The 16778-nt window shown below is 33.8% G+C and overlaps 1 protein-coding gene across 3 annotated transcripts in view; it reads left to right on the forward strand.

Moving 5' to 3' along the window:
• The window catches only part of LOC114330054 (plasma membrane calcium-transporting ATPase 2), a 631040-nt gene extending 614838 nt beyond the window's left edge, over positions 1 to 16202 (forward strand). For all 3 annotated transcript variants that reach the window (XM_028279358.2, XM_028279359.2, XM_028279360.2), the window contains one exon: positions 6113 to 16202. In XM_028279358.2, the coding sequence (XP_028135159.1) occupies positions 6113 to 6334 (222 nt within the window). In that variant the 3' untranslated portion in view covers positions 6335 to 16202. The remainder of the gene's footprint in view (positions 1 to 6112) is intronic.
• Positions 16203 to 16778: the final 576 nt, after the last annotated feature.

The following is a 16778-nucleotide window of genomic DNA, read 5'->3' on the forward strand; positions in this document are numbered from 1 at the left end:
GCAACCGTATTATAAAGAGTTTATATATGCATATTGATACTAGAAACCCATTAGTAGATATTTGATTTATTATTAATATAGGTTACTATCTAGAAAAAATGACATCATGTAAGTAATGAGACTAGAGATCCAACGGATTTGCTAATTTACGCCAAATATAGTATAAAAATGTAAGTTTAATTTGATTTCAAATCTTAAGACTTTTAATATTTTTTTAAACTAACAGATTATAAGTCGGAAATTAATAATTTTCAAAATGCTGTTCAGTATTATCTTTTATACTTGGTCGACTTGTATTTCTCCATATGTTTGTCTCTTGAACCATACCGACACAAATATCCCCATGTTACATGATTTTCATTTCTTATCATATGCTTTTGATAGGTGCTATACCTGAAATGCGAGTAATATAGTTGGCTTTCAATTGTTATGCGTTTTTGGCATTCCAATCATCCATCTAAACATTCTCATTTTTTGTAACCTGCGTTCGTTTGGTTTTTTAAACTGTCCAATATTCAATGCCATATACCATAGAAGCTCTTGGCGATCTTACAAAAATCTTTGCTTCGAAATCAGTATTTTCCTTTAATTTCATCCAACACGATGAGAGCAGATGTGGGTTAGGTGCTAATTCTGATGCAGTTCTCTTTTCACCTGAACTGTATATATGTATATATGTTTATTCTTTGGCCAGCATTTGATTAATTATGTTCTATTTACATTCTAGCTACATGCTTTAATTAATGAGCTAAAATTTCAAGAATTACAGGTGAACTATAATAGACATTATTTGTAAAAATTATAGGGAAACTATTATACATATATAATCCGGTTCTCTTCTACCGTGAGGTGTAGATAACCGGATTGTAGGGAAAATATTAAGAGGATTTAAAAGACAAGTCTTTAGGTCAGAAATACAGGACAAATCAAACATCTTTCTCAAAAAGAGTACTACATAGGAAAATTTAGAGTGGGGAGGAACTGTTTTGAACGTTGTGATATTGAATATACACCAACAAAAAAAAATGAAGCATATAAGGGATTCCAGTAGCGCTGAGCGAGATTAACTCTGGAAGATTATGAAAACCTTTAACGAGAGAAAAAAACGTTTAGAAGGTAAAAGAAAGGGCACGAAAAAGTTCTAAACGAGATTGGTAACCACCATAACAAAAAATACTTTAATATAAACAACTGTAAAAGGAATTCACACCCAGAATAGTGGTATGTAAAGATAAGGATGGTTCTGTAATTAGTGATAGGGACCAGATACTTAACAGATGGGCGAATCATTTTAAAGAACTGCTGAATGGTAATCATGAAGATGTGATGGAGGCTCCCATGATTCAAATGAATGAAAATGATCTGCAGCCACTTTCCATCGAAGAAGAAATTAGAGAAGCCATTTTATAACTAAAAAATAACAAAGCGCCCGGTTCGGATAATCCCCATGCAGAACTTTCTAAAAGGGCGTTGAAAAAATTTTGAAACATGCATAAATTATTAACTGAAATCTGGCAACAGAAAGAAACACCCGCAGATTGGAAATTATGCATACTGTGTCCACTTCACAAAAAGGGAGAATAATGGAATGTGATAATTATAGAGGCATCACCATACTCAATATAGCATCTAAAGTACTGTTCAACGGATTGTACAAAAGTATACTCCCGTTAAGAATCCAGAACAATCGTTTAAAACCCTTCATCCCATCCCTTAAGGGGATGGGCTATCGTGTCTTTTATTTAACCTTGTTTTTGAAAAGGTAGTTCGAGAGTCCCAGATTAACACAAATGCCACTATCTTTAACAAATATGTATAAGTTATTGAATATGCAGATGACATCGACATCATAACTAGATCCACAGAGTCCCAACTAGAACCCCAAAAACCCCCAAATAATGATTTTTGACTAATTTCTTAATAAATTTGCCGAAAACTCAAGAATAGGAGCTAAACAGTAGGACCCTGGGTACAAGTGCTACCGGAGATCACTTCCAACGTCGTATTCGTTTTCAGCGACACCAAAAAAAACTCCCGAGTAACAAAATTGAACTCATTTCCGCCAATAATTGATGAGTTCTGAATTTTTTTTATTGTCTGTTTGAGATGCACAATATTATCTCGTGTCTAGGGGTTACAGTTTCCTGGCGCATTCACGAATCGAATACAGAAAGAATTATTAAGATCCGTCTTGTCGTTTTTTTTTTCGGAGGTAAGGTCGATTTTAGTACTTTATTGACTCGCCTATAGATAATGTTAAAATGTTGTGATGTTGAAAATATTCCTGGATTTAACCCAGGGCAACACAGGACTCTTCTCACGTGGTTGCAATGTCCAGAGGAATGAAACCTCACATATTGGACTCTATAAAGGCACATCAAAGAAACGTGAAACATGAAACAAATAAATTGTAAGCCAAGCCGCACACCAAAGAAACATGAAACGAAAAACATGTTTCATGAAAAGAAAACACTGCTAAAAACATCTCAAAGTCCGCCTACTAATGAAACGAGTGTGATTCATGCTCATGACACATTTTTATTTTAGAAGAGTCTCATAAATGGCCGGATATATATTTGTTTAGCAGTGGTTTATTTCCATGAAACGTAATTTACGTTTCATGTTTCTTTGATGTGCGGCCGGGCTAAAAAAGTAACCTTTTCATGTGATAAGCTAATCGATGAAACAAAAATAAAATTTGTATAGTCGGCAATGGATAGTGACGTGGTCGTTGCTGTCGGCGCCGCTCTTTAATTGCTTTTTAATATCAAAAAAACGTGAAACATAAAACGTGAAACATGAAACAAATAAATTGCGAAGAACGAAACCGTTTCATGGTATATACTGTATATAGTGTAGGAAACAGAGGTTAAACTTCGCAAACTCGACAAAAGTCCGGTTTTATTTTTTTGTAGTATATCAAGGGGTGCTTTTAATGAGACGTAACTTTTTCTTAAAACATTTCGCCCGGAACACCCATTTTCATCCCTTTAAAGGGGGTAGTTTGTGGTTTTTGCGAAACGTAGCCCTTCCTGTACGTTATTGCAAAAAATTCCTTAATAAAAATATGAAGAGGACTATATTTCCTACAATTTATTCCGCGACATATATCTATCACACACCGTTTAGCGGAGGTGGCGCGCCAAAGTTGACAACTTTTTAAAAAAGATGTTTTAAAAATTACTTTTCCCTAACATGGGAATCAAGAAGCAACCCAGCGGCAATTAATCACAAATAAATGTCTGATTTTTTGGTATAGGTTTCATTTAAGGGCATTGTCCATTTTTTAATTACAGGGTGTTGAAATTTTAAAAACTCCCTTTTTATACCATCTGAACCGCTTATGCTAGCTTAAAAAATCTTTCAGCGATTAGCCATGTACAAGTGTTATTTACAAATTTGTATAATTCACCCCCATATTTCCCCGAAACCACCCCAAAAAAAAGGAAAATGAATAAAGAAAATATGCAAAAATTTACTCTGGGCCACCACTGTGGCTTTAGGGTGCAAAGAAAGTAAAATATGTATAGGTCATAATATGTAGCAGACAGTGTGTTTTTTTATTTGTCATAAGCGTGTTATTAATGAAATGAATATGTGACGAAAAAAAAAACAAAAACTGGAGCCCGCCAAAGCATTTCTGAGGTTTGCGGCGCCACTGTACCGTAATGGTTGCTTATACGAAAAAAATGCATAGGACCTTATTTGTAGAGCAAATAGTGGTCTTTAATTCTGTATAAGCGTTGTTTAAAAAAATATATAGGTAATGAAAAAATCGTAAAAACATGCTCGCCAAACTTATTTTCAGGGATAAGGGTAGTTTCCTCAGGGATGTTGCAATAACCATAATATATATTTATAAAAAACCCTACTGATGGAGTAGGATTTTTCCTACCCCCTTTAAAGGAATGAAAATGGGTGTTCCGGGGCAAATCTTTTAAGAAAATGCTAGTCTCATAATAAGCACCCCTTGATATACCAAAAAAAAAAAAGTAAAACCGGACTTGTGTCGAGTTTGCGAAGTTTAACCTCTGTTGCCTACACTATTATACTAATCAAACAAACAAAAATAAAATTTGTATAGTAAATAATAGAAAGTGATGATGACGAGGTCGTTGCTGTTGTGGAAACTCTTTTATTACTGTCAAAAAATCATAATCATAACCATAGTACATAATATTTGGTTGCAAACGAATTAAATAATCATCTTGCTAAATTTCAATAATTTTATAGAATGAGTATTCAAACATTTACATTGTTTTATTGTGGGTCCTGGTTTAAAAAAAAACGATATTTTCTTGTCTATTCGAGTACCACTCCAGGGTATAATTGAACTCTTCGTTCTGCTCCACCACAGAAACCAATGCAATATTAAATTCTTGGTCGGCATTTATTTTACGCACGTAATTAATTATTCAAAACAATGAAACTGATATCGAAAAATAGAACACGTCCTATTTCATGAAACACGTTTCAAGAAGATAAAAATGTTTCATGGGCATGAATCACACTCGTTTCATAGATATACGGACGTCTATTTGTTTAGCAGTGTTTTATTTCCATGAAACGTGTTTCACGTTTCATGTTTCTTTGGTGTGCTCCTTCGGAAGATAAAAATGTTTCACACGCATGAATCAAACTCGTTTCATTGGTATGCGGACTTCTATTTGTTTAGCATTGTTTTATTTTCATGAAACGTGGTTCACGTTTTATGTTTCATGTTTCTTTGATGTGTGGCCTGCCTAATAGAGTTGTCTAAGAGCCAAACCAAACGGACCACGCTGCAGCGCTACGTTGTGGATCCACAAAAGTAGTGTCCGATGATTTACCGTGGGTTCTTTGTAGAGTGGCCGTCACTCCCCAGACGAGCGAGTGTAGCCGGCCACAGTCGCTCGCATAAGAACCCAAGGTAAACTACTTTTGTGGATCCACAGAGTGGCCGGCCACAATCGCCCGTCTGTTATCGGCGTAATAGCGTCCAATATGATAGGTTTTATTCCTCTGGACATTGCAACCAAGTGGGAAGAGTCCTGTGTTGCTCTGGGTCAAATCCAAGAATATTTTTAACGTCACAACATTTTAACTTTATGTAGCAAATTTTAAAACTTGCTTAACATTTAAAGGGTTTTTACCCAAAACATTTTGGTGGCTCAAGCATGGACACTATTGGATTTTAACACTGATGCCGTGATGACGAATTTAGTAATCCAACAACGTTCTGTTATGTGCTGTAACCCTTTTTAGGGACTTTTAAATATACCTTTTACAAAGGAATTTAGAAATGTTGTGATAATGTTGTGGTATACAGCCAGCTACAGGAATTTATTTTCCTCGTGGATTTTTTACATAAATCATTGTTCATCAAGCGTTGTTTGTGTAGTTAGTTTATTAAGAAGTGCGAAATCCGGACTATTATGTGCCAGTGGTTGATTTGTGAGCACAGTATGGATCCATTACAGCTTAGTTGACGTATTTGTGAGTTTTACCCGCTATAAAAATTATTTTCCTGATGGGGATCTAATGCATTGTTATTGTTGGAAACTACCAACTTACATACCTAACAGTGATCATAATAGATCAAGAGCAAAGAGTTATTTTGGAACATAGATTGTACTTACTTGCAATATGATACCGATTCTTACTATTTAGGCCATCTTCGCGATTGATCAACTGAATCAATTTCATGAAAAATAAGGTATAACTCTATAAAATTTAATTGTTTCTGCAAAATAGTGTAATTTACCGTGTCAAGCATGAAATAAATATTATGATCTGCTAGTCTGATTACTTTATGATTTCTGTATCTGTACAGTAGATAATGCAAATCAGATCGAGTAAAAAATGTAAGGAAAATATTAAAATATTGAATTCATTTGGTTAAATGATAGAATAAATATGTTCAGTAAAGGGTTAGAAATAATGTAAAAATAATAATAAAAAAGTAGCATGTTATTTGAGATCAATGCGTTAATAGAGAAAGCACACGAAGAACCGGTATTGGAGCTATAAATTATAGCACCCTCTAGTATTGAATGTGCTAACAGCTCGTCACTTTCTTGGGAATGTTCTATTTTTTAATTCTATTTGTTTTGGTGTTTCTTGTTAATTTCAGATCCGAGTAGTTAATGCTTTCCGACAGGGCCTAGATGCTCGGTATGGTGAACACAGCAATACTTCCTTAGCAGAGGTACTTCGCAAACAGACGACTTTATCTAAGAGGTTGTCTCAAACTTCTTCCATTGAATATGCCGATAACATCCCAGATGAATTGACGATACCAGAAATAGATGTGGAGCGATTATCGTCCCACAGCCACACGGAGACAGCCGTTTAGCTTCCTATCCCCGTCCTATTAGTCCTACTTTTATTATTACTATTACTGTTAATACTGCAGCAGTGCGTTTTATTCCGCGGCGCTAACGCGGGCGCAATGGCAGCAGCGTTCCTGCTCTTCAGCTGGTTTTACTCATCCCAATCCTTACCGTCCTTTGACTCCCTTTCATCTCCTATTAACCTGTCTCCTTCATTCTTCTCCACAGTCATGGTTTAATTTACTAGAGGAGAAAAGACATTAATCTGTATAGTTAATAACAGACTGTGGTTAAGTTATATACGGAGAGAAGCTAGTTAGTAGAGTACCCACGATACTGGAATTATGTACTGTCGTCCTTATCTAAAATTGCAGCTGTCATTAAACATCCGATATTTGTTAAACGCTATTGGTCGGTGTTTTATTATTTGTTTATTTTTCGTTTTTGTTATACACTTTGAAAACCAGAAAAAAGCAGGATACGGCGTGCTGTCAATATGGACTACAAGATTAGCAATAAATGAGTGTTCAACAGTTCACTCATAAATTAAATTTAGGTGCCTATATAAGTGGGACTTCTATTCTGGGGTCTCACGACTGACGAGGATGCGCGGACTTACAGTGGAATCGGGCAGTAGCGAGCATTCCCCTTGAGCCATTCCCTTTGGCAACTGCTGTAATGTCTGCTTGTTCTCGTCCTGAAATATACATATATAAATATATAAAAAAAAATGTGCGGGCTGCCGTCCCCAAGTCGCTTCCTTCCATCGGGGACAGCGGTTCGTCTTAATTTTTAACACTAGATACCGAATCAGATGTTATTTGCCAAATATTTGGGAGAAACGGTATATACAGGACGATGATTCACGTGAAAGTACCTTCATCATATTAGTTTTCCATTCCTACCCGACAAATACTGCTTCTCCCCACCCTCATCATGTTGTAATCTAGGTCTAATATAAAATAAAACCGTAGATAGATCAAGTGAAATTTAGGCAACACAAATTTGTACGTCGTGCATTGCATTTAAAACCACCCACCTTTTTAACACAAAGCATATACGTCTTTATAGGTAGCTTTAAGAGATACATATTTGACCGTTTCAAAGACCCCGCAACACTCCTTATGGAAAAGTGGCCCCGGTCAAATTTAATGAAAATTTGGTCAATGATAGTTTTCAGTGCATAGATTAAAAAAGTCCATGAGACCTAGGTCTGAAAAACTATTATTCTGAAGCTACATCCTTCTGAAGTTATTGGATTCAGGTGCTCGGTTTACGTTAAGTGCACTAATTCACGGTCAAGTGAAAATATTTAATATTAAAGGAAGAGAAACTCATTTTCTTCATGCATATTTGTGTGTTTATGAATTCGTGGTCAAAAATGGATGCATTCCATTTTAGTTTTCAGAAAACCTCCTAGAAGTCCTCAGAAAACTCGAGAAGTGCGATAGAAAATGTGCTGCTATAAAGCGGCATGAGAATTATCATGTTTTCATGAATGCTTCATGCTTATCCAATACCGGCATAGCTGCAATTCCGCCTTATCTTTAGAAAACAACTGAACAGTGGCAGATCGGGGAGAATAGGGGAATTTCCCCCGTAATACGCTCCAGAATTAAAGAAAAAATTGTTAAAACATATTAGCTGGCATGAAACTTAAACTACAGACAAACAAATACAACCCAATTAACTCAACAGTTAGGGAATTTATTGCACATGTTATTATCTATGCCTTTTATGTAGTTTGGGTTTATCTTTTGGTTATAGTTTGGTTGGTGTTTCATTAAAAGGTACCGCCCCCCCTCCAAGGAAAATATCTAGATCCGCCACTGCTAATAAAGCGCCTTTAGAAAACTGGGGAACAACCATAACAAGTGCTGCTAGAGTCGCACAAGATTTCTCACGGTTTCACGCATGCATAATATTAACCTGATGTCAGCAACAGCACCATTTGATTTTTAAAAAAACGCTGAATCATAATTTAAAAAAATGAAGAACGGTCGCACTGGCACTTGCTGCATCGACAATTTCTTTTAGATTTTGTAGAAAAAAGATCATCAAATACAAGGAGCTATGACACAACTAGATTCGAACCAGTATTGGATGAGTGTGAAGCATTTATGAAAACATGATAATTCTTATGTCGCTATAACAGCACATTTTCTTCAGTTTTTCTGCATTTCTTCAGTTTTCTGAGGACCTTTCTCAGGTTTTCTGAAGACTAAAATGTGATGCATCTATTTTTGACCACGAATTCATAAACACATAAATATGCATGAAGAAAATGAGTTTATCTTCTTTCAATAATAAATATTTTCGTTAACTTGACCGTAAATTAGTGCACTTAACGTAAACCGAGCACCTGAATCCAATAACTTCAGAAGGCTGTAGCTTCAGAATAATAGTTTTTCAGACCTAGCTCCCATGATCTTTTTTAATCTGCGCTCTGAGAACTATCATTGATCGAACTTTCGTTAAATTTGACCGGGCCACTTTTCCATAAGGAGTGTTACGGGGTTGTTTCTCGGCCTGTCGATTGAAATAAAATTTCTTAAAAATGATTAATATACATATAATGCTTGTCGACGGTTATCTAAGGTGAGTAGTTTTAAACTTAACAGCACGTTGTACCTATACATAGAATGTATTATAAGATTAATAATTATAGTTACAGTGTGATTCAACATTACATGATTCTTATTATCCTGTAAACGTGTAATGTAACGTATCACATGAGGTGCTAAGTGCTACTGCTGCACTATGCTCTCATCAAATATTTTGTTTTGTAATTACTTATATATGTACTTCATATATTAAGAGCTGTAAAGTACTATGAATAATATTAAATAGTATATAATAAGCTGTGATAATGGCGTGCCAGACCAACAGGTTGCGTCCAAATTTCATGGTTGCGGCGATGGTACTTAGAAACCCCACAATCTACCAATTCAGTCTACAGCCGCTCTACCCCAAGTCAACACAACACTATTCATATTTATAATTAAAATACAGATTCATCATAAATGCATAAAAACAATTTCCTAATTGAATAATATCGAGATCATTAAACAGTCTCTCCGAATATAAGAACAATTAAAAAACTACAAATTACATTACCAAGAAAATAAAAACAACAGAATATTTAGATAAACGATAAAGTTGCTGATGACAATATTGAAACAAATAATAATAATAAAAAATAATATATACATTGTGTACACAAAATATTTTAATTTGCTAATATAACGATTTCTGCTAGGTCTACAAAAAATAAAAGTTTTCAAAAAAACTTTTGTTAATTTGCACCGTTTACATTTTTTCAATTTTTCATGATCCTTATAATATATGTTTGTACGTTCTAGGTTCCGTATCGCTCCAATATATGCAATTGTTTTCATTAAAATGGCCGTTTAAAATTAATCTACGAGAAAAAGTCTCTTGTTTGTAAAATGGACCATATTTACCTTTAGCATTATACTTTCAGAAAATTATATTCTGCGATCAAAATCATCACGAGTCGTATACCACCATAATTTTATAAGCGTGTATCTTAGTTTTTTGGGAATACTACCAACGGACCTACTCCCAACGTCATTATTTAACTCTTCATTATTATAATATTTAACTTTTAAATTTTGTCAAAATTTTGTTAATGTACGTATTCTTTTGACTTGTCAAAAACGAAAGAAATTTTGTATATTTGATTGAATAAATTCTATTCTATGCATCATGTTCTAATGCATTTTTCTGTAGGGATGGTGAAACCATCTGAACCACCATTTCCAGCGTTTTCTGTCGAAGAAATCTTCAGTTTTTAAATCTCTGGCGGACATTGCATCTTCGACATCTTTCCAGGACCGTCTTGGTCTACTTCGTTTTCTTCTAGTGGACGGACTCCAATTTTATATCTTTTTTGTCCATTTATTTTCAGGCATTCTTTGCAGGTGTCAATACCAGTTGAGTCTTTTGGCTTCAATTGTCTCTATTATGTCTAGATCAATTTTTATTTTTCTCTGAATATCTTCCTTTCTCGCCCTATCAAATCTAGTGAGTCGTCTCTAATAGATTATTTCCATGGATTTAATTTTTGATTTGATTCTTTGATTTATTTCCCTTTTTGATGTTATTTGAACTCCCACGGATTTGGAGGTTTCAGTTGATTTTATAGTTCCCATTTCCATTTTTATGCTTTCTGGTTTTTCTCCTGCAACTAAGTATTCGGATTTTTGTATATTAATTGTGAGGCCTCACTTAGTGTACTCCTCTTCCAGTTTTCTAAGCATATAGTCTATATAACTCTCGTCTTTAGCTAGAATGGCTTGGTCGTCAGCGAAGTGTATCCTGTACAATATTTCGTCTTCGATTGGGGTGCCCAGATTGCAGCACGTTCTTCTCACATTCTGCATCAACATTAAAGGATTTTTCAATAGCAGCTTTGGTCGTTAAATTTTCAGGTGATTTTAATTTGATCCGGTTATCAAGATATTTCTGAATCAGAATATTTCATAAATAAAAAACCTTTTCATAAGCGTGTTAGAAATCGAGAGATTAACAAAATAGGTTTTTGTATATGCCATATTACCTATCCTCAAGAAAGTGCAGTTATTTTCTAATTGCATAAAAATAATAAATGGTGTATAGGTTGTGTTGATTTGTAAGGGAGTGACTCATTTGTATTGACCATTTTTTACTATAATTAGGTATACAATGTTACTATGGAATAAAGTACTTTCATTCCAAAATTAAAAGTTAAAAGATAATACATAAGTAGATATATAGAAGTACTTACAGATAAAAGTTTGACTCCATTTTCAATCAATAAACAGGGTGGGTGGGCTCAATGGTACGTTGACGTTTCACAGAGGTATTTATATGTTAAAAACAAAATATATACACCACGTAGAACACCAACTATATATTCTAAATAATTATAATTTTCGTATCATTCTTGGTATTTAACATATTTCCACCCCTGTCTAGAAAAATGTTCGCAGATTACAGGAACAATACAACTATGCGCTGTTAGTAAATAAAGTGATTCATTTTGAATAGAGCTATGAATATAGTTATTCTTAAGGTGATTCAGTGTTCAATCCAATTTTTCAAAAAATTTTTTTCATAATAGCATTTTCTCTGTTCTGGTCTGTAGCAGTGTCTCCTCTATAATACGTAGAAGCCAGGAATTTTCTATCCGATAAATATATCTTTGATGGCTCTCCTTGATCGATTGTTAGTCTGATGCAGAAACCACAAATTTAATGAATTCTCTCATGCCACTCCATTTTTTTAGGTCTTCAAGTTACGTCCTTAGATTTTCGTAATTGGTTTTGCTTCTTGTAAGATCTATGTATTACCAAAATTGTTTTTCCACGATCTATCATGAGACCTGCATCATGTGTTCAGTTGATTGAAATATTTGGCTCAATCCATCTTCAGAATTCGCTAGAATGCTAGGTAGCCAAAGTTCTTCTCAATTGTATATTTTCACGTATTATGTAAAGTTACTAATACATGATCGAATCCATTGGCATTTATTCTTTTTCCTTGCTTTGAACGGATTTTTGTAAAGATATCTGAACATATATTGAACAGGTTCTTATTCCAGTTTTGAACACTTCCAACTAAGTATATACACCTTGGAACTATTTCTGGTTAAAACTACATTTTGATCTGAGTAAAAGTCAGCTTATACACTGACCCGCAAAAATAACCGGACACCAATGTACACTTCTCCAAGAAATTAACGCAAATTTTCTAATTCTGTTGTCCGATTTGAGTGATTTTTTTAATATGTTATAGCCTTATTATTTAAGAATGTTGCTGTAATAATGTTGTTTCTAGACAGGTAAATTGTCGTTGTATACCGGGTGTACCAATAAAACTGTGTTTTTTCTCAAACTTCGCAACAGCCTGTGGAATATTCTAGCTTTTATAAAATACTGAAATTAAAACCCAACTATACTGCAGGTTTTCTTAAAATAAGTCCGTAATTTTTTTGTTGTTTGGTGGAAATGGAACGCGCTGCAAGGAATTTGACCCGCGATGAGTGTGTTCAAGCAGTGACCTTACATAGCGAACATAGGACTTAGCTACCATGCTATCGGTCGGAGGTTAGAAGTTTCACATACATCAATTTCCCGTATTGTTCAACGCTTTACAGAAATGAACGACTACAGCAGACGTCCCGGACAAGGTAGATCTCGAGTTACTACGGTGGTTCAAGACCATTTTATTAGATTATGTGCTTTAAAAGAACGATTCAGCACGTCAAGGAATCTTTTAACGGAACTTAATAATATCCAACCCCGCATTGAAACCGCGGGCGAAACCGGAGACGTCTTGTAGCATATGACTTGCGTATTCGAAGATCAGCTACAGGATCAACTGCAAACCACCGCAGAGATAGATTGCAATTTGCCAAAGCACACGTAAACTGGAATAATGACCACTGGGAAAACGTTCTGTTTACAGATGAATCCAGATTTGGCCTCTATAGTTCCAATCGACGTTTAAGAGTAATCCGAGACCAATAGAGCGTTACGCCAAGTGTAACATATGTACAGAACGACTTTATTTAATGGAGGGTCTACAACGGTTTGGGGAGAAACTTCTTTAACAGCACGCGCAGATCGTGTTCCTTTACGTGGCATTTCTTTAAAAAGTGAAAGGTACATAGCCGATATTTGACAATTTAATAAATTAACAATTTGACATTTTTCTCAAATTGTTTATTTCTCATAGCCTATTTTAGGCTTGTTTGTTAAACTAAGCAGAAAATGAGAATATATTGATGAAAAGCATGGCTAGTTGTTAAAGTACCTAACTTTTTTTATTATCCAACATAAGCGAATGAATCAAAAAACAAAATATTAAGAAAACCTGAGGCTATAGTTGGGTTTTAATTTCGGTATTTTATAAATGCTAGAATATTCCACAGGCTGTTACGAACTTTAAAAAAAACACAGTTTGATTGGTACCTACACAGCCGGTATACAATGACAATTTAACTGTCTAGCAACAACACTATTACAGCGACGTTCTTAAAAAAATAAGACAATATAACATATTAAAAAATCTCTCAAATCGGACAACAGATTTAGGAAATTTGCGTTAATTTGTGTCCGGTTATTTTTGCGGGTCAGTGTAGTTGTCTACCTGCGCATTGTTGTAGTGGATGAGTCTGTTAAAATTTGTCTACCCTAGTATTTGTTCAGTGAAATGGTTTTAATGTGTTGTAGAATCTTTAGGTACAAATACTAATATACATGACAGTATTTTTGTATGTGTCTTGGAAGTGGCCTGTTTTTCTGGCCCATTCACGCACACATTTATACACCTACTCCGTATCGGATTTTCGAAATGACGGAACATGTCAAATCAGAAAGAATCAAAAGTTAAAAAAATTGTTCTAAATTAAAACTGAAACACATAAACTATCAGAAAAATGTTTAATTATTTTCCAATATAAATAGTAATCTTAAATTTTTTATAAACTTACAGTTGCTGCAAAAACAAATTAAGAGACTGTTTTTGTACAACTCCACCATTACAGGCCAGTGGAAAAACGTATCTTGGTCCTCTAGGTATGCGAAAATATGTTATCTTTCATGCAACAATTAGTTGACCTTGGAAAACAAGAACAACTATTTTTTTAAATGACCAATTTTATAAACAAAAAATGAATAATAAGTAAATTACAAAACGCACAGAAATATCCAAACAAGTATGGTTATTCCAAATAAATACTGACACAAGCCTGAACACGGAAATGAAATCAAAATGTAAAAAGGGAAGAAGAAAAAGCACTCAAAAAGTAAACCAGATGACAGACCGACAAATATACAGAACAATTATTGAAGATAGGATTGATCTGCTCGATGGGATGTCACAAACAAATTTAGCGTTAAAATTAGAAGTTCGCATCCAATTCGACGATTGATATTAGTTTGGTTGATTAAAATTTGGGTGTATAAAAAATAAAATAACGTTTATGAATCGTATTTCTACTGGTCAAGTGGTAGAACAGGCAATATGCCTTATAGATTTTAAAATTCGTACTTTAAGCAATGTTTATCTGTGAAATTTCTACAGATAATAAAATTGTTACAATCTACCTCATTTCTATGTTTGTGCACTTGTGGAAAATGGATGTACATAGCAGATATAAGCATTTTCAATATATATTTTTTAATGATTTTGACTGCAATGGGAAATGCAAACTTCTGTATATGAATGTGTTACAGTTTGTTGCACTCATTTAGAATAATTTGGATATTTGAAAATCTAATCTCCGAACAGCACACATTCGGATTAGATTGGAAAAATGAGCATTCTGATATTGACAACACGTTCCTGAAAGCAACATTTGATCTGCTATACTGAGCATATCTTATCTGTTACTACTTTGTTTTATTTATTTGAACAAGAGCTCCTAGCAGAACGATTGTGGCAAACAAGTATATGTGTTTCACTACTGCACCCTTAGTCCAAATAACTCCATTTTCTCGTTCAAGTATCTTTGTCTTTTTCAATTAGTTTTGAATCGATTGTATATTGTTAATAAGACAAATTAAATATACAAAGTAGTAAGTCTTCCAGACTATAAAGACAGCATAACAATCACTGAGAATATGGTACATCATAAAAACTAATTTTATTTTATGCAATTTATTAGGAAAATGTTTACTGGTGGCACTGTTAGCTAAAGCACCTATTGAAAGTTGGTTTAAGAGGAAATTATGCTTCTTGTTTATGGAATGGAAAATATTCATCTTGTATCTTATTTAGTCCATTTTTCTGAGGACAAAACATGGATTGCTGGAGTTAAGAAAAATCATGTTTAAAATGCTTATTTTTGGTATTTTTACTTTTCTTTTTCACACCTTATTCATACTCCTGTTTTATTTCATCAGCCACGCCATTATTTTTAATTATTGATATTGTTCTTCCTAGTAGATTACACAATACCCTTTTAGTAGCTGTACAAAAAAGGTATGTTTATTTCAAGTTAGTGATTTTGTTTGTATTTACGATTATTTAGAGTAAATAGATGTTATTTGGACAAATGTTGTGAAACACGTACATTTCAGTTAATTTTAACTTTTAGTGAACTTTGACTATGTTATTTTATCTATTTATCTGTGGTTCGTCTCACCCTAATCATCATCCCATGTCACATATAGTATCAACGAACCCGATTTATATGACATATAGTTGTACAATACCGTCTTAACATATACTTTATTTGGATTTCCAACTTCGTGGAAGTACCATTTTGTTGTAATGGGATGTTATTATACAAATATATCTAGAGGTATATAATATATACTGAAAAGTTTAAAGTGCCGGTTTGAAGTGGCATATGGTGCGCACCACTCACAACACTTTAAAATGTAAGAAATAAAAAACAGTAAAAACTCCTATTTACTTATGCCAAACTTAAGACATGGCATTTCAGTTGAATGTTGTTATTTGTAATGGTACAATATTAAATCGTTAATTTGTTATAGTTGTTATTTTATATAATATAAAATAAAGAGTCGCCTTTCACGCTCTAGTGTTATTGGCCCACGGAGGGTGGAATGGAGTATGGTTGATCCATTCTAACATAACTTTATTGTATGTCTGATGTGCTTTTATTTATATAATAAAGGTATTTTGAGCTTTAAATTTTAAGAGAGGTGAATAACATACCTACCTGTTGTTAAGGTGTTTTGTTCCATTGTCATTTATTTTTGTGAACCACATTTTAGTTATGAAATATATTTCGATTTAATGTAAATGTTACCTACTTCTTTAACTTTGTAATATAATTTAAGAAAATTATAAAATGCTACGAATATTTTCATATTAAACATAAATTTTAAAATATAATCACGCATATATAATTAATATTTTGTTTTATTTCTCATCCCATTATAAACTATTTTTATGATAAAATTCCCCTTTAATTATTTATCAGGGAAATTTATGAGGAAAAGAGAATACAAGCGACGAGAATATGCAGAAAAAAAGAGAAGCTTTGAAAAAACAAGTACACAAAAAAAAGTCAAAAACGGAGAACTACTAACAGAGAAGCAAAAAATTATAAACCCATGGAAAGGATACTTCGAAGAAAACCTAAATGCAGACAATGACACTGAACAAAACGAGACAAGAAATTATGAGGAGATAGACACTAGATTATACAATAAATTATGCGGAGCAGCACATTGAGAATCAGAGTTATCAAGAAGTGGTTCAAATAATGAAGAAACCATAAAGTGTCAGTAGCGGACGGAATTTCGGTTATTATGGAGTTATTTAAACATGCAGGCTCTTAACTCTGCGGAAGAATTAATTATCTAATAACATTAATATGGACCAAGGAGTAGCCGGAGGAATGGGCAGTTGACATTATACATACAGCCAATATATAAGAAAGGAGATAAGAGGGAATTTCAGAATTATAGGCCAATTACATTACTA

Source organism: Diabrotica virgifera, chromosome 10, assembly GCF_917563875.1.
Source record: "Diabrotica virgifera virgifera chromosome 10, PGI_DIABVI_V3a".
In the NCBI taxonomy this organism is placed as follows: Eukaryota; Metazoa; Arthropoda; class Insecta; order Coleoptera; family Chrysomelidae; genus Diabrotica; species Diabrotica virgifera.